Here is a 25,689-nt window from a genome sequence, read left to right as displayed (position 1 = left end):
AACAAACCTGTAAATAACTGTAATTGTAACTAAACTGTAACATTCCTGAACCTTACATGATTCATCCGCAACAAACCTGTAACATAACTGTAAATAACTATAACTAAACTATAACATTCTAGATCCTTACATGATTCATCCACAACAAACTTGTAACCTAACTGTAACATAACTGTAACTAAACTGTAACATTCCAGAACCTTACAGGATTCATCCACAACAAACCTGTAACCTAACTGTAACAAAAATGTAACATTCCAGAATCTTACAGGATTCATCCACAACAAACCTGTAAATAACTGTAACATAAATGTAACTAAACTGTAACATTCCAGAACCTTATAGGATTCAGCCATAAACACATGCGTTATCACACCAGAATGTAAATAACTGTAACATAAATTTAACTAAACTTTAACATAAATGTAACTAAACTGTAACAAAAATGTACCAGTAGTAAGTCATGAACATATCAACTGAGTTTGGATGTGCTATAAACACATGCGTTATCACACCAGAATCAGCCTGTGTGTAATTGACATATTTGTTCTCCACAGCAATATGGTAGAATTGACTAGCAAAGTCTCTACCTTCGAACCCATCCTTCCTCATCTTGTCCATGTAATTGTATATGTGTTTAATTATTGGGTTGTCTTCTGGGTGTTTTTCTTTAACTGTTGCTAAAATAGCTCAAGGCTTTGCTTGAGCTGAAGTCATATCACGCACAATTATTTTAGATGCGATACTGAGTCCGCTCATCTGCCGACTTCCCTCTAGATATACACGCAATGTATGATTATGCTTTCCAGTTGACCCATCCCCCCATCCAGAAAGGTCTGCATGTTGATATGCTTTAATCTTAAATTTACATCTGCACGCTTTAGTTTTACTTTTTCTTATTGCAGGATCTTCATCAATTCTCACAGCACCTCTATAGCGTTCACCCCGTGAACATCTCAACAGCCTCTGTTTTTTCCCATGTTTGTGCGAAGATATTACAATCTCAAACCCATTCTGAATAGCTATCTTTTTTTGCCCAATCAATAGAATCTTGACACGAAGGGAAAACGGTGTCCGTTATGAAACGCGAACTATAATCAATGCCATCGGGATTCCAATATTCTATCGGTACCTGAATATACCAAAAATGCATAACAGGTTATCATGATCTACATAAAAAATAAAAATAGTTCGGGACAATTTCAGCCCCTTTTTTGCCCGAACGGGCAGGCTGCCCGTTCCACGATGGAACGGGCAGCTTACACTGCCGTCCCATGATGGGAACGGGTAGCGCGTACACCCGTTCCGTAGGTGGAACGGGCGGCGCTGCCCGTTCCATCGGCCGAACGAGTAGTTCATCCGTTCGGCCTACGGAACGGGCAGCACGCGCTGGCCATTCAGGCAAAACACATAAAAAAAATCAGAAACAAATTTTTTTTTTGCATTTGAGTATCGTAATATTACCTCGTGTTCGAAATCATAATCTTCGGAAAAGCTCGGATCCATTTTCGTAAAATGCGGGCTTTTTGCTCGGGAGAGAAAGGGAGAGAGAGGTTTTAAGGTTTTGGATGAAATAAAATGAGAAGGGTGATGTGGTAAAAGAAGGGGCGGTAGTCCGGAATTTGGAGGTGGTGAATAGTAATACTTTTTTTTTTTTTCGTAGGAAGAGAGAAAAGTATCACGTGTCTAAAAAAATGTGCACGTGAGCTATAGCTAATTAGTAATTCCCCCCCCCAAGCCATAAAGGAGGGAAGCAACCGTCTTAAACAGACTGAGACGCCCGCAAGGAGAGAGTAGAAAAATGATGGAAGAAAGAGAAATTGAAGTCCGTACTCTTTCTGGTGAATCCGCGAAGGTTACTGTAGCAGCAAACATAAACATTAGCAACCTGAAGCTCCTATTGACCCGCAGTTTTCCTCCCGCTTCCTCTGCTCCGAACTTCCATTTATTCTTCAAGGCAAGTACTCTTTCTGTCTATTTGTTAGTTTGATTTTTATTTTTTTTTTTGGTCTTGATTCATCATTGCGCTTTCCTAAGAGCAAAGTAAAAAAGGCAGAGAAAAAAAGGTGAATTGCTTGGCTTCCATGCTTTGCCGAGCCTCTTTTATTTAACTTTTTCTTTTTTAAATTGTGCTTGTTAGTTCTGATGTCGAAATGTCACAATCTCTTAGGAATATTATTTTATTTTCCACAAAAAGACTACGAAGTATGTTGTACTCATTGGATTCTATTTGCAATTTTTGTATAGGGAGTTAAATTGAGCATGGAAAATCAAATTAGCTCACTTTCAATGGAACCTGAGGAATTTATAGTATTGGTTCCTTTCATAAAAAAAGTCCGTCCTCCCCCTTTAAAACCTTTCTCAGCAGATTTGTGCGATCAAAATTCAAACTCCCATTATGCAGATTCAGTGTACTCAGATATGATGCAAGAGTTCTCTTTTTTGCATGAATCAAGCAGTACAAGTATACCACCCGTTAATGAGTGTAGTAATACTTATATTGGATATAAAAGGAAAATAGATGTTGATGACGTTAAGGATGACAGTAAAGAAGAAGAATTATATACTTTCTTATGGAGCTTGCTGCAGTCCCCAAGCAAGAATCTTCTTGAGGATCAGAACTGTGAAAAGTTTGTTGAGATTTTGGAATCCTTGAATTGCTTGAAAAATCCACATTTTGGGACTTGCGCATTATTAACAAATCGAGCTAATGATGATAAAGGTATACATGGTGACAGTAGGGTTTCATGCTTGTGCCCAGCATGGTTGCAAAAACTAATGCAGGCATTTGCTTTCTTGAATATCTTCTCTGCTTATCTGCAAGTGCAAAAGGAAGAAATTACCTCAGGCCTTTTAAAGGAGGCACTGTGGAAGCTTAATAAATATGGGTTTGGAGCTTGCTTTGAGGATATTGAGCATATTTCCATTCTCTGTCCTAAGGTAATTGTTTGATTTTTAGAATTTCTTTCCATATCATTAAGTATTTATGCTATGATCTGAAATCTGGCTTTATTATGTTTAAATTCTGGAAACAACTCAACTCCATCTCATGGATCTAAATTTGGATTAGTGTTGTCATGGGAGAGCTACCATGATAGTTTATATATTTTTTTTCTGTGCAAATCATTAGTTTTACACATGCATATTTTGATCATTTTGTCTGGGTTACCTATTCTACAGAGTTGGTTGAGTTTTGATAAGGTCTAAGATAAATAATTTTTGGACTTTTCTTTCTGATGATCAGAATGCGTATGAAATAGCAAATGGAGTCTAAGTGAAAGATGGTTGTTTCATACTTGCTTCATGTGTATTTAGTATACAAAAGAACAGAATATATACATCTGGTTGTTTTGAGTACAATCTGCATTCTTATTATTTCTTAGAATATGTTGTCTTACATAATTTGCAGTGCCCATTTATGCGTCATGTCATTCACTATGGATATTTAAGTTCATGTCTAAAATGGTGAGAAACACACCTCTTGATGCTGTTTCAGTCGGTTCCTTGGGCCCTATGGCTATGACAATGAAAAGCTAACTTATTCCCCTTGACAACGAAACCAAATACTTTCTTCAAATCCCCAAAATGCATTTGCTATGTGTTTCCTCATTTCAAGCGTGTTATCAAGTCCAAATTAATTCAATACATACCTCAACTTGAATTTTTAATTATTTCCTAAAGAAAATAACTTTTGGTTTTGTTTATTCCTTTTGCATTTCTATTCAACTCTTTGTTAATTTAGGTGTCACAAGTATTCATATTATCTTTTTCAAAAAATTTGTATCTTAACATTATTCATAAATTGGTGGTTGCACTATCTGTGACTTCTGTATTTTGGCTGGATCAAATTGATACTTCAACCTGGATATTGTCATTACAGAGTAAATTTATGTTAGGTAGTATCTGCATGGGTTTACCAAAGCATTACTGGGAATCGGATAAGTTATATTTTACACCAAGATGGGAATGATCAGTATCTATGTTCTAGCTTGAAGGGAAGTGTTACAGATTATATGGTGTGGACATATCTTTTAGCTAGTTGTAATAGCTGTAAAAGATAAATCATAGGGATTTAGCTATAACTCTATTTCCTTTCTAGGATTCTGAAATATGTATAAACTGAGTAGTCTCTCTATGATTAATATACAACATATTCTTCTCTATCTCTCTGAATTACAAGTTGAAATGTGATTATGATAAAACATTAGTTATAATTTCTATAATATGCATATTTCTAAACTTTTGCAAGTATATATAATATGCATAAATTATTTAGTCTTGAGGATCCTTCTTTGGATTTCGAGTTGTTTATTACGTGAAACAATCTGATATTTTTCTTTGGTCCATTGGCATTAATTCCTGACTCTAACACTGTCTTTGAAATATAATCCATGATTATGATGCTGGTTCTTGACATTTTCTCTATTCAGGTTGTGTCCTTCACTAATAAGGTGGAGCTTGCTGCTCAAGCGATTATTATCATTTCGGAAACAGAAGACAAAGATGAAATTGCACTTGAGCATAAAAGTAGTACACTGAATAACCTTTATAATGTCTTTACATCTTTGTAGTTTAATTTTACCAGGTTTCAAACAAATGGTACTCTGCTAATTTCGCTTTTTACAGGACGTAAAGGCAGTAGAGCTATGTCTTTATCAAAGATATTTCCGACAATGAGAAAACGAGAAAGATCCTTTAGAACTGATCTGTGGGCATCTGCTAGACTTCTGATGGTATGCTTGATTGATTCTGATATCTTCTTCCACTCAAAGTTGATGATTGGTGATATAAATAGACACTTCATATACATGTAGCTTATCCCCCTGCTGTCATGCCTGGATAGACAGCGAGTCATAATTCAGTATCAGCTATTGTTATCTCTTGTGAAGTGAATATCTCTTCCTTAGGCTGCATTTAACCTTATTGTGAGTTTTATTTGTTTCTTTTGCTTTATCATATGGGCCATCAGTGAGATACCACTCTGCAAGAGCCTTACGCCTGTTTGGCTTCAGTTTGATATGGGATTAGGGATTACTAAGAATGATTTCCAGTAAAAACATGATGAAAATATTGAAGTTTTGAGGCTATTGGCGTAGCAATGTTTAGTATTGCGAATCATATGGTGAACAATTTTACTTGGATTGGGGAGAGTTACCAATTGATGGAGCAATAGAGTATTTTTTAATGGAAGAATTGATTGGACAAACTTCCTACATAAGTTGTAGGTTGGACTTCGTTAAAACTTCATTAAAGATATATTGGTTCACTCTTCAAATCTTAAATCCTTTTTGGCCTTCAAACTAAGTTCTAGTGATATTCATTTTAGAATTTAGATAGTATTCACATTTTCAGGGTGCCTGTAATTGCGACAATATTTCAAAAAGCTTTTCCTTGTCTTCATAGTTTTCTATACTGGCCATTTTTTTTTGCATAAAATGTTGTGTAATATCTGTCTGCGGAGAATACTATCAAATTGTGTGTTTAATAACCTTTCCCATAGCTTCAGACAAGTCATAATTACTAGATGATTGGTTGTCTTTTTTTATGAAAGCTGATTTTGATTTCCATGACAACTTGACATCATATTTATGACTTTCTGTTGTGAAGTCCTAGAAGATTAATTGGATACACATTGATGCTAACTTTTCATGATACAGTGTAAAAGTGGCAACACTGCTACGCTATTATGCTTGGAAGATTTACTCAAATTTGTGAAGGTAGGCCGTCTCACTGCAAGTGAAACCAACGCAAAGCAGGAAAAGGGAAGCTGCTCTTTTGCACAGAGGTCTAATTCATTTCGAAAGGGATGCCATGTATGTTATATCAATATATTTACCTGTCAAGTGGTTGTGGTGTTTCAATGTGCCTCCCCTTATTATTCATGTAACTGCTCATGGAAATGAAATTAGAATATTCAATAATTATTTTTCGAAACTCATCTGATATCATAGTGTCGAATCTTATTTACATATTTTGTACTTCTGAGTTCTTATATTAACAATAAAATAATATGCAAGTAAATTCCTTTTACAATATTTTTGGGAGTGGTGTCAGGATTCATCCTAAATCTCTCTCTCTCTCACACACACTCTCTCTCTCTTCTCTAAGGAGAAGTGCTATAAAATCATATCTTGAGTTTATTAAGTTCCTGTTTCTATTACTTCCGGGTACTAGCATTTTTAGCTAACACAAATTTATTTGTTCTTAATCTTTGCATTGTTTTTGGTGTTGGAAATGAATTTTTTTCTGCAATGAGCTGATTACTTGACAAAACAGGACATGAAACAGCTGGCACCTTTGGAAATGGTTCAACATCTCAAAGAGGTCCTTGGATCAAATGGACAAGTAATTTAACTCTTGCTGTACTTTTAATTTCGGGTCTGCGAATAGGATGCATCAAACACCAATGGAGTGGTATCCTCTCATGTTTGAATAACATGACCAATAAGTATTGTAGATAATTTTAGCCATTCAATTATGATAAATATTTAAGACGCTATGTTTCAATTTACAGCCATGTTTATTCAAACATGAGAAGATTGTAAAACTACTAAACATGCTGTCTGATGGTATAAGGGAACAAGTTGAGTCAACCTGCTGGCTTGTTTTAAAGATCTTTATGAAATTGGCATGTTGAGTTCTAAATTCTGCATGTTTCAAATGGACCAGATGGTGCATGTCGAAGACATTGTTGCAAGAAAAGCTATATATGTGAGAATTCCAGAGGAACTCTCTGAGAACACAAAATCTGCCCTGAAATATATGGGGATCACTAACTTATATAGTCACCAGGTTTGCTTCTTATCTTTTTTTTTTTCCTTGCTTTACACATTCTTTTGGAATTAATATTTCCTCAGTAGGCTTTAGCTCTTCCGATATTTACAGGCTGAGTCTATTATGGCTTGCCTTGCTGGGAAGAATGTGGTAGTGTCAACAATGACATCTAGTGGGAAGTCCCTTTGCTATAATGTTCCAGTTCTTGAAGTCTTGTCCCAGAACATGTCATCATGTGCTTTATACTTGTTTCCAACTAAGGTATACTGCAACAACTTTTCCACAGCATACTTTAGACTTTCTGTACTTTCTACTTCTGCAATTATCAATTGTGTAATATAAATTGCTCATTTATACAGGCGTTAGCTCAAGATCAACTAAGGGCGTTGTTAGCCATGACAAAAGGATTTGATACTACCTTAAGTGTTGGCATATATGATGGTGACACTTCTAAAATGGAAAGGAGATGGCTACGTGATAATGCTAGAGTGGTATTATCGCTTTAACTGTCCAAATTGTTATGATGTTGTTGGAATGATAAAACTTCACATTGAAGAGCTTAAACATGCTTTTGGATGCAGCTAATCACAAATCCAGATATGTTACACATGTCAATCTTACCTTTTCATAAAGAATTCAATCGAATTTTATCAAACCTTAGGTAACATTACTATTTTTATAATTTTAAACTTAGGATTTACACCTATTTAAATGTTAATATTTTAATTCTGTTCCTCCTGTGATTTATTATGCTGTTAATTATATGTTATTTTGAACATATTGTTTGCATTTGTATTCATCAATAGTTTTGTTTTTTTAATTAAATTTAGGTTTGTGGTGATAGATGAAGCTCATGCTTACAGAGGAGCATTTGGATGCCATACTACTTTTATATTTAGAAGACTTCGTCGAATCTGTTCTCATGGTACAGTTTCCTGTTCTAGTTACGAAATGTAGGAAGAATTTTGTATTCTTTCTTTATCAACATCGATACTATAAAAAAGTAGTATGAATAGTAATATATAAAGCTTTCTTTGATTTGAAATGCAGTTTATGGAAGTGATCCTTCATTCATTTTCTCAACTGCAACTTCTGCTAACCCTCGTGAACATTGCATGGTATTTTTAGAGACTGATCAGTCACTTTGATATTTGTTTGTCTAATTATAATTTTTATTGTGGTTTTCTTCGTTTGATATATACTTATTGGACAGCTTGTAGTTGTCCTCTCTCTCTCTCTCTCTCTCTCTTATAAAGATCTGTAAGATTCGTTTTTTGGGATTGAATTAACAGAAGTGGCTTTTGGTAGATCTGCTTTGCAGAAAAAACAGAAAAATATTTTTGTTCGGTTTACCTCATATATTGGAGTATAGTAATCATGAGATGGTCATAATTGGTTTTGTCCTTGTGCATTAGCCATCTCACCTTTTGTTTTGATGAACTACAGTTCCTAATGACACAAACCAATTAAATTTGGTGGTTACTTTTTAAGTTTCCTTTATTGCGTTTAGTTTTTCTCGGAATTTACTGTGTGCTTATGCTGACCAGCTTAGTAGTGCCTCAGCTTGAAACCTACCAATTCAAAATATGTAGTTCAAACAGTTTTCAGGATAAGATGCTCGTTTATGATGATTCCTCCATGATTGAAGTTTGAGATTTTATTGTGGAATATTTTTCTGAATTTTGTTTTGATTGAACTGTAACTGAGCTGATGCTTAGGAACTTGCAAACCTTTCAACATTGGAGCTCATCAATAATGACGGTAGTCCCTCTGCACGAAAACTTTTTGCTCTCTGGAATCCTGTTTCACGTTTGGGAGTAGGTGACTTGCTTATAATTACAAAAGAATTGCTTAAGTAATTTGTGGACATTTATTACTCATCAACTCCACTGGATTACAGGGGTCAGATGAAGATGGCAGTGTCTCTGAACATAAAAGAACAAGGTGACACTTTCCTGCATCTATATCATGTGAATTAGGGTATCAATTTCCTTTCGATTGTCTGCATGATGTCACAGATGGCTGTATAGCATTACTACTAGGAGCACTACTTTTTTATTTACATGCTTTTAGTTGTGATTTTTTAAGGTATAATGCAAAACAGTATCTGTACTTATGAATGTTTTGTTATTCTGTTCTATCAATGTGATTTTTGTAACATGTCCAGAGGGATATTAGGATTGTCATAGCATATGACAAAGTGAAAGCATGCTTTTTTCTTTCTTTCTGCTTTCTGCATCTTTTTTAGATTAACATTTTCCTTTAGCTTGTCTTATTTTTAGAACTTATTTCACTTACAAGATAATGAAGTATTTGATGGTAAAATGTGCTAACTGCAGTAATTAAAAGAAGCTCCATTTCAGATGGTGCTGACCTTTGATTAAGTTAAAAGAATATGATGTATTTTATGCCTAATTACAAATTGGAGAAGGTGTTTTGTAATATAGGTCTCTGTGTGGTGTGTGTGACTACTGGCTAGGATAGTATTAATATGCTTAATGCTTTTCTTATTTTTTTCCCAGTCCAATTTCTGAAGTCTCATACCTCTTTGCGGAAATGATTCAACATGGACTTCGTTGCATAGCTTTTTGCAAATCACGCAAGCTCACCGAGCTTGTTTTGTCCTATACGTATGTAACATTGACTTCATCAATACTAAAAACCACCTATTTGGATGTCCTTTCACTTTTTACCTTCCCTTTTAACATCGTATGCTAAAAGAAAATGTTTTTCCTAAATTTTGTGATTGTAATAGGCGTGAGATACTTCAGAAAACAGCCCCCTCCCTTGTGGATTTAATATGTGCTTATCGTGGTGGCTATGCTCCAGAGGTTAGTAGGGGTTCTCATTCTTTTTTTTCGCATGCAACATACAATTATTAAGGGAATGACAATTATGATTGCTTTCATGCTTTGGTGATGGCGGCAACATACTTAGTCTTTTATGTGCTATGCAATAGAGAATACCTTGCTAAATAAACTATTGTTTGGGTGGAAGTTTCCTCCTTCCTAGATGAATTCCAAGTTTGATCATATGCTTATTCAAGAAAAAAAAACAATCTTGATACCTTGTCTATATGAGTTTTTCCTTTCAAGCACTAGAACTTTTATTTTTCCACATCAAGTTAATGAATTTTATTTCTAGACGTATCATACCCTTAAGGAATTGGTTGGGGAACTGGGTTTGTTGCTAATTACCAAGGAAAGTAATTCTCTTTGTACTTACTTAGAAAAAAAATTATTCCGGGAGTTTATGATTTAAAAAAATAAGATGTTATGAGTGAGGGCTAGCTTGAGTGAAAAATAGAAATGCAAGGGCTAAAAGAGCTCAAATTAAAGTACATTGGCCAGTTAAACTTCAGCCTTACTTTCCTATGAAATACTTTCCTATTGCTTTCCTATTAATTACTTTCCTATTCCAGAATTTAGATTTATTTCCTTTTGTTATTTCAGACATTATTTTGTATCCTTTAATTGTTAGTCTTAATTCCTATAATTTAGGGGGTGATATAATTATCCCTATAATTTAGAATCTAGAATTCTCTTGTATCTGCAGCCTATATATAAAGGCTTTTCTATTCAATAAAATATCAATTTTCATTCTCTCAAATTCAGAATTAGAAAGGGGCTCTATCAAGGACGAGTCTGCTTTTGTCAATTCAATATAGATTCGAAGAAGAGTTCTTTTGTGTCTAGACCTTTGACTAGATCCTACGACAAGGTTCATAACAACTTGGTATCAGAGCTTGGCGTCATGGGTGACACACAAAAATTGGGGTCGAAGTTGGATGCTTATATGGAACAAATGTCGTCTCGTCAACATGCACTGGAGGAACAAATTGCAGAATTGTCAGTTTCAGTTCGAGAAAAAGAGAAGGGATCCAGCGACAATAATATAGAGGGACAAAACAATGGAATTCCTGGCAGCAGCAGAAACTCGGGTTTAGGTGGCCGACCTGAACCACATGCTGGAGGATCTATGGCACCTCGTTATTCCAAGATGGAATTTCTGACCTATGATGACACTGATGACCCTCTAGGGTGGCTGAAAAGGTGCGAGAAATTCTTCATCAATCAAAAAACTGTTGAAGGAGATAAGGTGGGCCTAGCTGCATTCCATCTATTGGGTGAGGCCCATCTATGGTTTGATCAAATTGAGCAGGAGGAGGCAGAAATAAATTGGGGGCGATTTAAGGAGTGTTGTCACGTGAGATTTGGGCCAGCTATGAGTAATAATACCTTGGGAGAATTAGCCAACTTCAAGAAGTCTGGTTCAGTCGAAGAGTATCAACGACAATTCCAAACATTATTGGCTCAAACTTTAGGACTTCTTCCTCGCCAACAAGTGGATCTTTTTAACACTGGGTTGAAAGAAGAACTCCGGATTGACGTTGAGTTGCAACAGCTAGGTAACCTCGAAATTGATATGAATATGGCTCGGACATTAGAACGTAAGCAAAGAATCTCACAATCAACCTTAGCCTCGCGATCCAACACAAACTGGTCCATCCCCAAATCTAAGAGAAGCGAAACTGTTATCTCCACTAGCAAGAACATGGTTGCAAAAGGTGGGGAACCAATTGTCAAATCAATGGGAGGTGGTAGTAAATTGCACTCTTCCACGCCGTTTTTCAAGAAGCTGCCACGAGTAGAAATGTCTGAAAGGAGGGCCAAAGGACTGTGCTATAATTGTGATGAATCTTATACACAGGAACATAAATGCAAGCGGATATTTTGGACTGAAAGAAGATCTTATGGCGAGGACAACCTCCTATGCAAAAACCTCGACTCAGTTTGATGCAAACGCAAAATTCAGTCACGATTCATAAATGGAAAAACTTGCAACCTGCAGGACTACTTCAACCTCTTGCTTTCCCGCAACAAATTTGGCGGGATATCTCTATGGACTTTGTGGAGGGCTTACCTAAAGTTCGAGGGAAGCAGTGCTATTGGTGGTGGTAGATCGGTTTACGAAGTATGCTCATTTTATATCCTTGGCCCATCCATTTACTGATATCTCCTTGGCTGGTATATTTTTTGCTGAGGTATTTCGTCTCCATGGATTGCCTCAATCGATAGTCTCTGATCCCGACAAGGTTTTCTTAAGCATATTTTGGAAAGAGCTATTTCGCCTTGGTGGTTCTAAGCTGGCCTATTCTGGTTACCATCCTCAATCTGATGGTCAAACAGAGGTGGTTAATCGAACAATTGAGATTTACTTGCGATGTCTCACTAGGGACCAACCGCAACGGTGGGTGGATTGGATACCTTGGGCTGAGTATTGCCATAATACATCTTATCACACTTCTCTCGACACTACCCCTTTCCAGCTGGTATATGGTAGAGAACCCCCTCGATTTCTTTCTTATTCAACGGGGTCTACACAGGTTGACGCAGTAGATACAACTCTCCAAGAGAGAGATGCTATCCTCAAATCTGCTCGTGCTAAACTTTTGCAAGCCCAACAATGGATGAAGGACTCTTATGATTCTAATCATAGAGAGTTGGCTTTTGCAATTAGGGATTGGGTCTGGTTGCGGCTTCAAACTTACCGCCAGCTAATGATATCAAGACAAAAGTATCATGAGCTTCTTCCAAAGTATTTTGGCTCTTCTAGAATCCTAGCCAAAGTGGGGTCTGTTGCTTACAAGCTTGAACTTCTAGTGGACAGTAGAATCCACAATGTGTTTCATGTGTCTTTTCTCAAGGCATATAAAGGGCCCCCGCCAGCTGTTGTGGGGAACCTACCACCTACTTGTGATAGAAAAGCTTTGCCAGCCCCACTCTCTATCCTCCATAGCAGGCTCAATCAAGGTCAACACGAGCTGCTCGTACAATGGGCACAGGTTGTTCTCCTGGAGATGCAACATGGGAGCCATCAGAACACTTTCAAGAAGCTTATCCAAGGTTTGAGCTTGAGGACAAGCTCAAAATCAAGTTAGGGAGTGATGATACGGACGCCCTTATTTGAAGGCATTAACAAAGAAAGAAGAAATCTGCAGCCTAATTACTTTCTTATTAAATACTTTCCTATTCCAGAATTTAGATTTATTTCCTTTTGTTATTTCAGACATTATTTTGTTTCCTTTAATTGTTAGTCTTATGGAGCCTACATTATTTTGTTTCCTTTAATCTGCAGCCTATATAATTATTGTGTTTTTCTTTGCTGTTTTGTGGTGTCTTATGGAGTCTCAGGATAGAGATAAATGCACACACCTTTCCTTAAGCATATTTAGTATTGGAAGTTGTTGTAGGGCAGGCTTGTGTTTCTCTTTGGTCATGAGCATCAAATTTCATTATTGTTATTAATCTTGATTAGAGGACATTACTTTTGAGCTTGTTTTTATTTATTAATTTGGTAGTAGTTTATGTATTTTAGGATGAGACTGTGTACTTCATTCTTTCTGAATCAATGTCTTTTAATTTCCATTATAAAAGGGTAGGACCATGGAATCAGAGATTCATTTTGTAGCTTTTGTTTTCATTTCAGTTATGCACTTAATTCTAGACAACGATACTTTAGTTGTTGCACAAGCTGTTGACCAGTTCTAAGTACAACAATGCCAAATTTATTCATTCAACAGATAGCTAAAATGTGAGTACATAATTGTAAACTTGTTTCATCTTCATATACTTCTACATATATTATCTACTTTAATAAATTAAGCATAACTAAAACATTTATATGATGAGAATTTATAACAATCATACAAAATGATTATTTGCTTTTCTGGTTTCAAACATGGATACAAAATATTAGAGCCATGTGCTCTTTCTTATGGTGTTGTTTTATCATGATTAGATTTCTCTTATTAGGGAATCATTATGATATAGTCCAGGAGACCCATGACCTCATTCTTCTACTTCATAAAATTATAATCTCCAATTTGAGGCAGTGAAAACTCTCTCCCTCTGCTGGGTTTTCTTGATGAGAATTCTATTGGAATAGCAAATGATCATTAGTTGAGAGTCCTTTAACTGTTTCACCAGCTTCATTTGTTAATTCTAATTTTCCCTCTTGCATTTTCTTTTCCTTCTTAGTTGGTTTGTATAATACTGAATATTGCATGAATCTTCATTCATCTGATGCGTCTTTTGAATGAACCATGACATTTTAAAGAAATGCCAAGATACATTGATGTCCAACTATACATTTCATGTGCATTACAAGTTCACGCTTTTGTTGCTGTTTTGGTTTATCCTTCTAACTATATACATAATTTATCTCTAGCATGAGTTATATTTTTGTAATAGTGATTGACTGATAATGCAGGATCGAAGGAAAATAGAGAGGGATTTTTTCAGTGGAAAGCTATGTGGTATTGCTGCAACAAATGCTCTAGAGTTGGGCATAGATGTTGGTCATATTGATGCCACGTTGCACTTAGGTTTTCCTGGTAGTATTGCTAGGTAGATTGCTTGATCTCTTGTGCTGTTGTCTAATATTTTTTCTTTTTTTTTTACTGGGAGGCATTTTATATTTCTTTCAGCCTGTGGCAACAAGCTGGCAGGTCTGGTAGGAGGGAAAAGCCATCTCTTGCTGTGTATGTCGCATTTGAAGGACCTCTAGATCAGTATTTTATGCAAAATCCTAAGAAACTCTTCAGTAGTCCTATTGAGTGCTGTCATATTGATGCTCAAAACCAGCAGGTTTCAACATTCCTATTGGCAAAATTTGGTTGAATTGATTTATTTTAGGAATCTGATAATGCAGCAATTATGTTTCTTTATGTTGTTGTACTCCTCTTTCTAGGTGCTTGAACAACATCTGGTCTGTGCTGCTTTTGAGCATCCATTGAGTTTGCTTCATGATGACACATACTTTGGCTTTGGCTTAAGCAAGTCAGTGATGCTCCTTAAAAATAAGGGGTACCTGATGTTTGATCCCTCACGTGATTCTTCTTCTAGAATATGGAGTTACATTGGGCATGAGGTATGGTATGCGCATGTAAAATTTAACATTGCTGATACAGAAACTAATATGAGAACACTTAACAGTGTAATTTCTCTCACACACACTTTTCCTATGCTTGTAGAAAATACCTTCACATGGAATTAGTATTCGAGCAATAGAGACTGTAAGATACAGGGTAATAGACAAAAAAGATAATTACGTCCTTGAAGAGATAGAGGAAAGCAAGGCTTTCTTTCAGGTTATGAAGTTCTAGCTCTTTTTTCTTTTTATTTTCAAATTCTTGTCCTCCATTTGCTTTGAGCTGCACAAGTTTACTCCTGAATTTTATTGCTTATCCCTCTCTGTTCACGTTCGATACAGGTGTATGAAGGTGCGGTGTATATGCATCAAGGAAAGACCTATCTGGTTGAGGAATTAAAAATATCAGAAAAAGTTGCTCTGTGTCACAGAGCTGATTTGCAATATTACACAAGAACTCGTGATTATACTGATATTCATGTCCTCGGTGGTGGCCTAGTAAGTTGGATGGACTCTTAATTTTTTTGTCTATTCTTTCTTCTCATTAGTTGTGTTAGTGGGTATTCAATGCTTCTATTCTGCTATTCAATGCTTCTATTCATGTTAGCCGACCCCGAACCTTTTTCGGGACTAAGGCTTTGTTGTTGTTGTATTCAAAAGGTTAGTAATTGGGTAGTATATACTGCTCAGTCATTATAGTAGTTTATTGTTGTTAATTACAGCCACACAGGGAAACTCGAGCTGCATATATGTGATTGCGGAAACTTTAGCTATATGTAAGACATTCCAGGCTTCCAAACATAAATGAAAAGAAAAAATATACACGATAACTGTGTACATACATTCTTTTAACCTCTTTCTTGTTGAACTTTGATAACATAATTTTTGTCCTTTCTACATAAAATTGTCCCGCTTGTTCACATTTTAGCTATCATATAGAAGTTAAAATCCAAAATCCAGGATATTAGCAATGTATAAGGATGGATATCTAGTCCATCTGAAGTTTCTGAAAAACTAGTGTGTGTCAACAATTGTGTATTGGGATAGATCATAGAATTGTATGTGTCTGTGTGTTTGTGTTTTTATTTTCATTTTAATATTATCTAATTTCTTGCCTACGTATCATTATTCTGGGCCTCGTATCCGTAAATTATTTGTTATTTAGGTAGCATGTAAGGGTTGGACATAGCCAGCGGCCTATCATACAATGTTAATGTAATGATCAAGGTTAAAAGTTTCCGATTGCTAGAGAACTAACCAGTGACCAGTGTTGTTCCAAATGATTTGAATGTTGAACTTGTTGAATGGTCCCACAGGGCATACATTGTCTATTTGGCATAGCTAGTGTTGTCTGACTTTGTATTGTAGGCATCTTTTAGGTAGAAACTATGAAAACTTTTCCATGAGCATTTGATTAGACCCCTTGTTGTAGGCATATGTGAAGAAGTGGCACACATGTCATTGATATGATTACTACCAAGTGATATCACATGGCAAGATGTTGCTAATTCCTTTTACATGTTATTTGACATTGTGAGGGGGATACCAAAATATCTTTTGTGCTTTGTTTTTCCTCATTCACACTGGAAGTGTACTGAATTTTTTAATGTTTAACTTCGGTAAAAAAAAGAAAAAAAACTTTAGCACTTGAAAGGAAGCGTTAGAAAAGAGTTTTTGTGTGACGACGAGGATAACATATACTGCATGAGTCCCCTTGTAACATAATGCTGGACCGAAATGCACTGCTAATTTACTCAAGGACATCTGCAAGTATTTTGCTATTTTACTTGATAATCTGAACATGGCTTTCATTAAAAAGTAAACTATGTGGTGCTCACAAACTGTTTTTTCTGCATTTGTTTAGGCCTATCCAGCAAGAGCTGCTAAGAATCAATCCTTAAAAACAACTGCTCAAGCAAATTCTTGCCAAGTAACAACTACTTGGTTTGGTTTCTATCGCATAGAGAGAAGAACCAACAAAATCTTAGATAAATGTGATCTTTCACTGCCTAAATACATGTATCAATCACAGGTAAACTTATGGGTCTTATAGTTCATTCGTTTTTGACAATCCTCACAAGTTTGGTTTTTTTATACTCCTTGTCATTGATCTAATTCTTTTTGCTTGATCTATTATAAATATATTGTTGCACGCAGGCAGTTTGGATTCATGTTCCTCAATCAGTTAAAAACTCGGTAGAGAAGAATTTCTCATTTCGTAAGGGTGTGCATGCTGCTTCTCATGCTCTTCTTAAAGTAGTTCCTTTGTAAGTCTTCTGTCTTTATGGTCTTACGTATGAAGCTTGTCCAACATGGTTGCCAACACTTCTTTATGCAGTTCCATATATGCTATTTCTGACTTGATTCCTTCTTGACTGCTTTATGATGTCTTGGCACACAGATATGTAAGATGCAGCTCATCAGACTTGGGTTCGGAGTGTCCAAACCCTCACGATACAAGGTATTTTCCCGAGAGAATTCTAGTATATGATCAGCATCCAGGAGGGGCTGGTCTCTCAGTGCAGGTGATTAGAAAGTAGAAACATAGAATGTGAGACCCAATACATGTTTGTTATCTTTTCTCCTTAATCATAATTGAGATATTTGTATGTGCAATAGATTCAAACGTATTTCACAGAGCTTCTGAATGCTGCTTTGGAACTTCTGACATCTTGCCGCTGCTCTGGGATAACTGGTTGTCCAAGTTGTGCTCAAGTCTGTCTCGCAGCTCATGTGATTTTAAACATTTTAATTCATTCATAAATGAAGGCTGTAGTAACAGTTATTTATGCGTGTTGCAGAGTATGGTCTGTCACGAGTTCAATGAGGAGATACACAAGGATGCAGCCATTATGATCATCAAGGTTCAGCCTGAATCATATCCATCCTTTTTTCATTATTATTATTACTTATTGGGTAATTAATTTATTAGTCCCTATCTTTTAACAAAACACACTGTTTAGTCCCTATATTTTCAAAAACACACGGTAAAGTCCCTAACGTTTTTCTCGGTGAACTGTTTAGTCCCTAACGTTTTTCTCTATGAACTGTTTAGTCCCTACCGTTAGACTCTCATGAAGATTCTGTTAGTCAATTTGGATTTGCGTTCTTCATTTCTTTTATTTTCCTTTCCTTTAAACTCTAATGCATCTGAAATCAACTTTGAGTGTTCTTCTTCTTGATTTTCTTCTTAATCGTTCAAATTCGTAAGCATTGAATCTGTTCTTTTTCTTGTTCTCCATACAAATAGCTTCTTCTTCTAAATTGGATTTCATTTTCTGAAGTTTAAAGGTAAATAGTAAAGGGTAATTTCGTCATTTCTGAAGTCATAAACGGTAAAAAATCTAACAAACAGACGAAGGACTAAACAGTTCACTGAGAAAAAGGTTAGAGACCTTACCATGTTGTTTTGAAAATATAGGGACTAAACAGTGTGTTTTATCAAAATATAGGGGTTAATAAATTAATTACCCTTATTTATTTTGAATTATTGATTTATCCATTGTTTGTTCAGGGTGTTTTGGATGCAGAGAGATCTTACTTTGAAAAAATCCATGACTCTTCTAAGAGCACTAGAGATTGATCAACATTGTTATTTTGGTGTTGCAATATGGGTTTGGATTCTTTTACCATTTAGTCGATTTTTTTATTTATTGATCTAATTGCTAAATGCTAATGTTGATGCATTGCATTTGCATCACTTCCCCATCTGTATGCAAACCAAGTTAGTTAGAGGCTGCTCTCAGAAAATAACAGATTTTGGTTACATGATGCCGATTCATGATTGTCAACATTCTGGCTTTTAGCCCATCTCTCTCCACTACATATTAGCATAATTGTCAAAAACGGAACTAACTAACATCAATCCAAATGGGTTACTTGATTCAAAATTGAATTGATGGGACCGGATAACTTAAAATATATATATATATATATATAAATTTATAAACAAAAACAATTAATTAAAAAAAATAAAATAACATTATCACCAAATAAAAAATATAAAATCATACTAAAATATATAAAATAATTAAATTATAAGTTGACGAAAAAGCTAATACTACTGAACTCATGCAAGCATTTTTTTTATTGGTAAATTTTTTAAATTCAATATTTAATACCACCTTTAAAACTTTGCAAAAAAAATAAAATAAAATAATAAAATAATAAATAATGAATATTTTTTAGTATTATATTAGACTAAAATGAAAATCGACATATCTAATCAAATTAAATATGATAAAGCTCGAGAATCAAGTCATAACAAAATGTTATTTCATTAGAATAGGTGTCCATTTTTTTTTATCAAACTCAACAAAGCTGTGGATAACAACCTCCATTTCTAACATGACCACAACTAATTAATTTTGATAAGCATATCAGCAATACAACATGTCTGACAAAAATTGATAAACGCCCAGGGTCATTACAAAATAGGAAGAATTTATATAGAAATGGCTTGAAGTAGGTTAAATAGGAACAATAATTCAATCAATCAAAAGGATTCAAGTGAACTTAAAAGATTGATAAACCAATAGCAACAACAATGAACCAAAACAAAGAAATAATCAAAGCGAAGGAAATAACCATAAACGAAAGAAAAGACAAACTTGGAGCTTGTTTTGTGTAGGGAGAAAACGATTTGGAGGCAACATATGAACATATGGGGAAGGGGAGGGCTTCTGAGAGAGAGAGAGAGGGACAACAACAGATGTGTAAGATTGGAGGGCAAATATTTCTTGATATGATTAATCAACACATGTGGAAAAGTATTTATAGACAGAGTGTTCGGTCTATACAATCGTGGTGGCTAAAACTTTCTAAATAATACAACTCTTATATCATGAATACTTCTTATACAAGTATAACTCTATCCAAGTACTTCGTATACAAGTATAACTCTATCACAAGTACTTCGTACACAAGTATAACTCTATCACCCCCTTCAAGCTGTGCAGGTCGGTCACGAACTATAAGCTTGTCACGTAAAAATTGAAAACGCCGTCGAGCTAACGGCTTAGTAAACACATCAGTAGTTTGATCTTTAGTGGAGATATAATGAACAAATAATGATTTTGAATGAACCCTATCACGAACAAAGTAGAAATCAATTTCCAAATGTTTTGTTGAATTGTGGAAAGCTGGATTAACAGAAAAATAAACTGCACCAAGATTGTCACACCATAAAATTGGTGGTTCCTTGACAGGAAACCCAATCTCCTTCTGTAACATTTATAACCACCTCATTTTTGAAGTAACCGTAGCAATAGAACGATACTCGACCTTTGTAGAGGAGCGAGACACCGTTCTTTATTTTCTTGAAGTCCATGAAAGCAAATTGGGCCCCAAATCCTTGTCACTTCCCCAATCGGAATTAGAAAAACAATGCAATCTATCAATAGGGCCTTTACAAATGCTCAAGCCATAACCCACACTTCCATTTAAATAACATAAAATACGTTTCCCAGCTCCCCAATATACTTCAGTTGGTTGATGCATAAATTGTGACACTTTATTCACGGCAAATGCAATGTCAGGACGTGTAAATATCACATACTGAAGACTACCCACAACACTCATATAAAGGGTCGGATTATCAAACAAAGGTCCATCACCTAATTGTAGTTTCTCGGCTGGATTAGTCGGACTAGCCACTGCATTCGAGTTCGCTAAATGAGCTTTGTCAAGAATCACTTTATAATACTTTGACCGGTGCAACAATAAACCATATGGCAATACAGACACCTCAATCCCCAAAAAATAATGCGCCTCACCAAAATTCTGAATAGCAAAATTATGTTCAAGAAAACTAACCAATTTCTAAATCAAAGATGGTGAATTTCATGTGACCAGAAGATCATCAACGTAAATTAGATAATAGATTCGCACCGTACATTGTATATAACAAAACAATGAGCTATTAGTTTTGGAACCTCGAAAACAAACAGAACAAGTTTGGAGGTCAACTTTTCATGCCACATCCGCGGTGACTATTTGAGACCGTAAAGAGACTTACAAAGTTTACAAACACTGTATGGTTGAGTAGGATAAAAAACCTGCTGGTTGGCTCATGTAAACATCTTCATGTGTATCACCATGTAAAAATGCATTAGAAACATCCAATTACAACACTCTCCATCCAAACAAAACTACCAAAGACAGTATAAGCCGAATAGTCGTTGGTTTGACAACCAGACTAAACGTTTTAGTATAATCAATACCTGGTTGTTGATGATAACCTTTTGCAACCAAACGTACTTTGTATCGATCAATTGTGCCATCTGGCTTTGTCTTGAGTTTAAATAACCACCGATTATCAATTAAATTAGCACCCAGTGGAAGTGGAACAAGTTCCCAAGTGCCATTCTTCATAAGAGCATTATACTCCTCAACCATTGCATGTCTCCATTGAAGAATCTTAGATGCCTGCAGGCACGTAGAAGGTTCGGTGGAAACCGCATCGATCAATATCTTTGGTTTGAATGTCCCAACCTGAGGACGAGTAACCAAGCGCTTATTAGGATTCTGCAAAGCATCCAAAATGGATGAAACCGACCCAGTGGGAGCCGGAGTGGTAGATTGCATAGATTGATCTGATGCCGAACATGACCCCAAATCAGCTTGTAAACTCACTAATGGTAACCAACTGACGACCAGGGGCTGAGGTAGTAGTGGTATCCGTGGGGGCTTCAGTGTTTCAATCTTCAGGTTTTGTTCAGTGCCAGAAAATGTAGAACCTTGTGAATGAATTTCTGATTTGTCAACATGGAACACAGACACATCAGAACTTGCAGTTGCAGCACGGGCAATCACTCTTTGATGAATCGGCCAATAGGTCACTTTAGACATTGGTGAGATCAATGGAAAAGTCATAGTCGGTAATAAGCCATGGACATCAGAGTCTTTAGTGCATACTAACCCTGAATAAGGAAACTCTTGTTCATCAAACAAAACATGGCGTGAGATATAACTTTTACTAGAAACCAGATCAAAACACCTATAATCTTTATGAAGTTTGTTATAGCCCAAAAATATGCATTTGATCGACCAATGAGACAATTTATGAGGTGAATATGGACGTAACCATGGATAACACAAACAACCAAACACCTTCAACTGAGTGTAATCTGGCATTTCACCAAAGAGAATATGAAAAGGAATAGCAAAGTTGTTTGCAGATGAAGGTAAACGGTTAATTAGATAAACAACTGTATCAAAAGTATAGGACCAAAAAGTAGCAGGTAAACCAACATGATTTAACAAAGCTAATCCAGTCTCAATAATATGCCTATGTTTTCTCTCAGCACAACCCTTCTGCTCCGGAGTGTAAGGACATGAGAACCTCTAAACTATACCATTCTCCGATAAGTATTTTGTAAGATCATGAAACTCACCCACAATCAGACCGAAAAGCTTTAATAGGCAATCCAAACGGTTTTTCCACAAGAGTACGGGAGCGAATAAACGTATCATACACATCAGATTTTTGTTTCAAGAAATAAACCCAGGAATATTTGGTATAATGATAAAAAATATCATATAATAGGAAAACCCATCATGTGATTGAATTTTTGTAGCCCCAAAACATCAGAACAAATCAATTCCAAAGGTTGACTAGCAACAAATGATGATTTAACAAAAGGAAGTTTATGAATTTTGCTTAAACAACAAGCATCGCAAAGAGTTTGTTTTTTATTATGTGACGCAATAATAACATTATTTGATAATAATTTTCTAAATACTAGTGCTACCGCGTGACCCAAACGTGCATGTCAGGTTGAAAGAGCTGCAAAATTAATTTGAATTGGATAAGAGGAGGTCACTCGAAGATAATATGGGCCATCCTTACTCCGCCCCTTGAGGAGGGTTGCTCTCGTTTCCAAATCTTTAATAATAAAAGAATCATAAAAGAATTCAACAAAATTTTTGTTAGATTCTGTTAGTGAACGTAGGTATAAAAGATTTTGAGATGCAGAGGGAACAAAAAGAACATCTCGAAAATCAAGATTTTTACCATTCATCTGACATTTAAAAGAACCTAGAGTGAAAAGGGATATGAGAACCATTGCCAATTTGAACTTGTTTGGGTCCTGATATACAGAATGAATTTGGAGATTTTATAAATCAGAGGTTAGATGATGAGTAGCACCTGTGTCCATGACCCATTCCTGACCAGTTGAAGCTGATGCCAAATTTGACTAAGGTCGGTTTCTCCTTTGTTCATGCGGGAAGGTAGGTGAGCTGCACTTATTTGCATAATGACCCCGACCCTTGTAGTTATAACAAATAACATTAGAAATATCAAGCGGAACCGATTGTGTCTGTCGAGACCAATCCTATTATTGTGATTGATAACCAGAATGAAAATTTTATTTGTTGAAAGAGGAACACCCCCCTCTTTGCTGTCTTTCTCGTCCTCTACCATGAGAAATTCTACCGCCCTTAGCCATGAAATTGGCCGACGGTGGGGTAAGGTCTACTGAAGCTGAGTCTTGACTTAATTGAATTTCTTCATTCAGAAGTAAACCAAACAAATTATTATAGGTAGCAGAAACCTACTAAGCTTGTAAAGACCGAGAGAAAGGTCTATAGGAAGGTCCAAGACCAGTTAGGATGTAATCAACAAAGTCATCTTGTGAAACAGGGCTTTGAAGAACAGCAAGTTGATCGAACAAAGATTTAGCCTGATCCATATAAAAAGTAATAGAATCTGACCCACGCTTCAAATTGCGCAATTGATGGCTAAATGCCTTACCTGAGGCCGAGATACCTGAGAAAAAAAATTCATGAAGCATATCCCAAGCTTCTTTAGTAGTCTTTTTGGCACCTATCTGTGGCAATATAGTGTCAGATATGGATGAAAAAATCCATGAGAGTATCTTCAAGTCCATAGACTCTCAATCATTAAATTATGCACTTGCCGGAGCCTGAGGATCAACATGATAGATCCCGGTTGAGTAGAGGTGTGGGGATTGTATGGAATAAACCCGAATTAGAGGAATAAGAGTTGGGTGAGGTGGTTGAATTTCTGGTAGGAGATGAGGAAGACATGCTGAAGCCGAAAAGAAAAAGAAGAAAGAAAAAAATTGATTTGGTGTTTAAACCCTAATTAGCTCTGATACCATGTAAGATTGGAGGGAAAATATTTATTGATATTATTAATCAATACAAGTACAAGAGTATTTATAGACAAAGTATTCTGTCTATACAATCGTGGTGGCTAAGACTTCCTAGATAATATAACTCCTATATCATGAGTACTTCTTATACAAGTATAACTCTATCCTGAGTACTTCGTATATAAGTATAACTCTATCCTGAGTACTTCGTATATAAGTATAACTCTATCCTGAGCACTTCGTATATAAGTATAACTCTATCAAGATGTACATAGAAAGGAAGAGTTTTTTTTTTTGTAATTAATTTTTTTAAAAAGTAAAAAGACAGGGTCATCCTGGGTCTTAAGTTGAGCCCAGTTCTTGTCCGATTGTTGAAGATCAACTGACATATATTTGTGGATTGTGGGTTTACGTTAAATTGTTGGCATATTGCAGGACTGCAACAACTTGATACGACGTTTGGTGATGTGAGAGAATGACTGCTTTATTTATGTTAACAACAAAGTGAGAACGACATATTAAATGATGAGGTGGTGATTTTTAAAAGCTGGCATCAAAGAAACAATATGTTTTGGAATGGGCACTACTTCACTCCAACTGTTAGTAGGCGCTCTACTTGGTTGTTTTGCCGTGAATAGAAAGGTCCAGGTTTACTCACCCTTGAGTTTTGTCAAACATGCCAAGTATAGCAATTCAGTAGAGGGGTAAGTTATGTGCAAAGTTGATGTTGTCGTCATTCGAAAGGGTTATGTGGTGTGGTTGTTGTGCTTCGTGATGAATCCTTTTTAGCTTTGTTGCAGCTCAATGACGGAGGGTATTCATGATTCAAAAATCGTGGAAGTTTGACTATTCATAAAGGTTTACTTTGGACGATTTCTCTTAATTTGACGAAGGTTGAGTTTGAGTTGTGGTGGATGATATTTCTTCCATCTATACAGATCTCTTCGAGTTTGGTATCATGATTCAAGACGGTATGAGCATTTTGATGAATATTTTAGATTATTGTACGTCTTTTATTCCTTCTGCATGGAATGGAGTTGCTCATTTAGTTGCTAGACATGTTGTATCCTCTTAATTGAATAAATCTTACTCTGAAAAACCTATATTTATAAAAATAAACATTTACACAAAATAAAACAATAAGACAAACTTAATTATTCTCTTAAAACTACATTAATTTAGATAGATATTGATTTTATCGAGGAATTAATATTAAATCTTTGATAAAATTCGATTTATATTGACATTATCACATAATTTGTTGATGTCATCTACATTTTTTCCGATGTTCCTCTCATCCATGCCTCGAACAATTAAGTCACCCCAAAATCTAATAAAATTGTTAAGAAAAAAAGTAAAAGAAAAAAACCTCGTAACTAAGAGCAATAACATTTAGGGTGTATCAAAATCGTGTATATAATTTCTATATAGTTATATATGATATAAATGTTGCTTTAAGGGTTGAGTTTAGCAGTAATCATCTCATGTTTAAAGAGGTAGGAGGTAAAAATTGATTTGGATTTTATGATATAAATGTTAGAAAAACAATATAATGTGAATCGTGCCGTCAATTAGATTGTTTTTATAAGAAATTGTCACTTTATTCATAACGCTGGCAGTTGGAAGCAATGTTATCTCGAATATTATAAATGATACAATTAAAAAGCTAATTGAGAAACTGATCAAATTTTTAATATTATTAAGAAAACACAAAATATTTTAGTTAATAGTGTAGAATACTAGGTGTATACAAATTAGTTCAAAAAGAAATAGTTTTTCGTTTTATTTTATGATAAATATAGAGATGGAATAATTTTAAATTAGACAAAAAAAAAAAATTATTATTAGGACATAATTTTTGTTT

General features: G+C 35.4%; 1 protein-coding gene across 2 annotated transcripts; it reads left to right on the top strand.

Moving 5' to 3' along the window:
- The first annotated feature begins 1,775 nt into the window (after positions 1-1,775).
- On the top strand, positions 1,776-18,499 carry LOC136233782 (uncharacterized). 2 transcript variants are annotated; one of them, XM_066023474.1, is made up of 27 exons: positions 1,776-1,957; positions 2,248-2,940; positions 4,431-4,527; positions 4,627-4,733; positions 5,658-5,813; positions 6,277-6,345; positions 6,670-6,792; positions 6,886-7,035; positions 7,134-7,265; positions 7,356-7,435; positions 7,605-7,699; positions 7,825-7,892; positions 8,493-8,591; positions 8,675-8,718; positions 9,297-9,404; positions 9,530-9,605; positions 14,047-14,183; positions 14,264-14,423; positions 14,527-14,706; positions 14,810-14,926; positions 15,049-15,204; positions 16,571-16,738; positions 16,864-16,973; positions 17,108-17,231; positions 17,326-17,421; positions 17,508-17,570; positions 18,221-18,499. In XM_066023474.1, the coding sequence occupies exons 1-27, from the start codon at positions 1,802-1,804 to the stop codon at positions 18,287-18,289; spliced, it is 3,633 nt and encodes a 1,210-aa protein (XP_065879546.1). In that variant the 5' UTR covers positions 1,776-1,801; the 3' UTR covers positions 18,290-18,499. The 2 variants fall into 2 exon arrangements, 1 of the variants encoding a protein (XP_065879546.1); XR_010690937.1 differs by lacking the exon at positions 18,221-18,499 and having other exon boundaries at positions 17,108-17,167; positions 17,508-17,576.
- Positions 18,500-25,689: the final 7,190 nt, after the last annotated feature.

The sequence above is a fragment of the Euphorbia lathyris genome, chromosome 1, assembly GCF_963576675.1.
Source record: "Euphorbia lathyris chromosome 1, ddEupLath1.1, whole genome shotgun sequence".
In the NCBI taxonomy this organism is placed as follows: Eukaryota; Viridiplantae; Streptophyta; class Magnoliopsida; order Malpighiales; family Euphorbiaceae; genus Euphorbia; species Euphorbia lathyris.
Note: the sequence above shows the minus strand (reverse complement) of the source record. Positions and strands in the feature narration are given on the sequence as shown.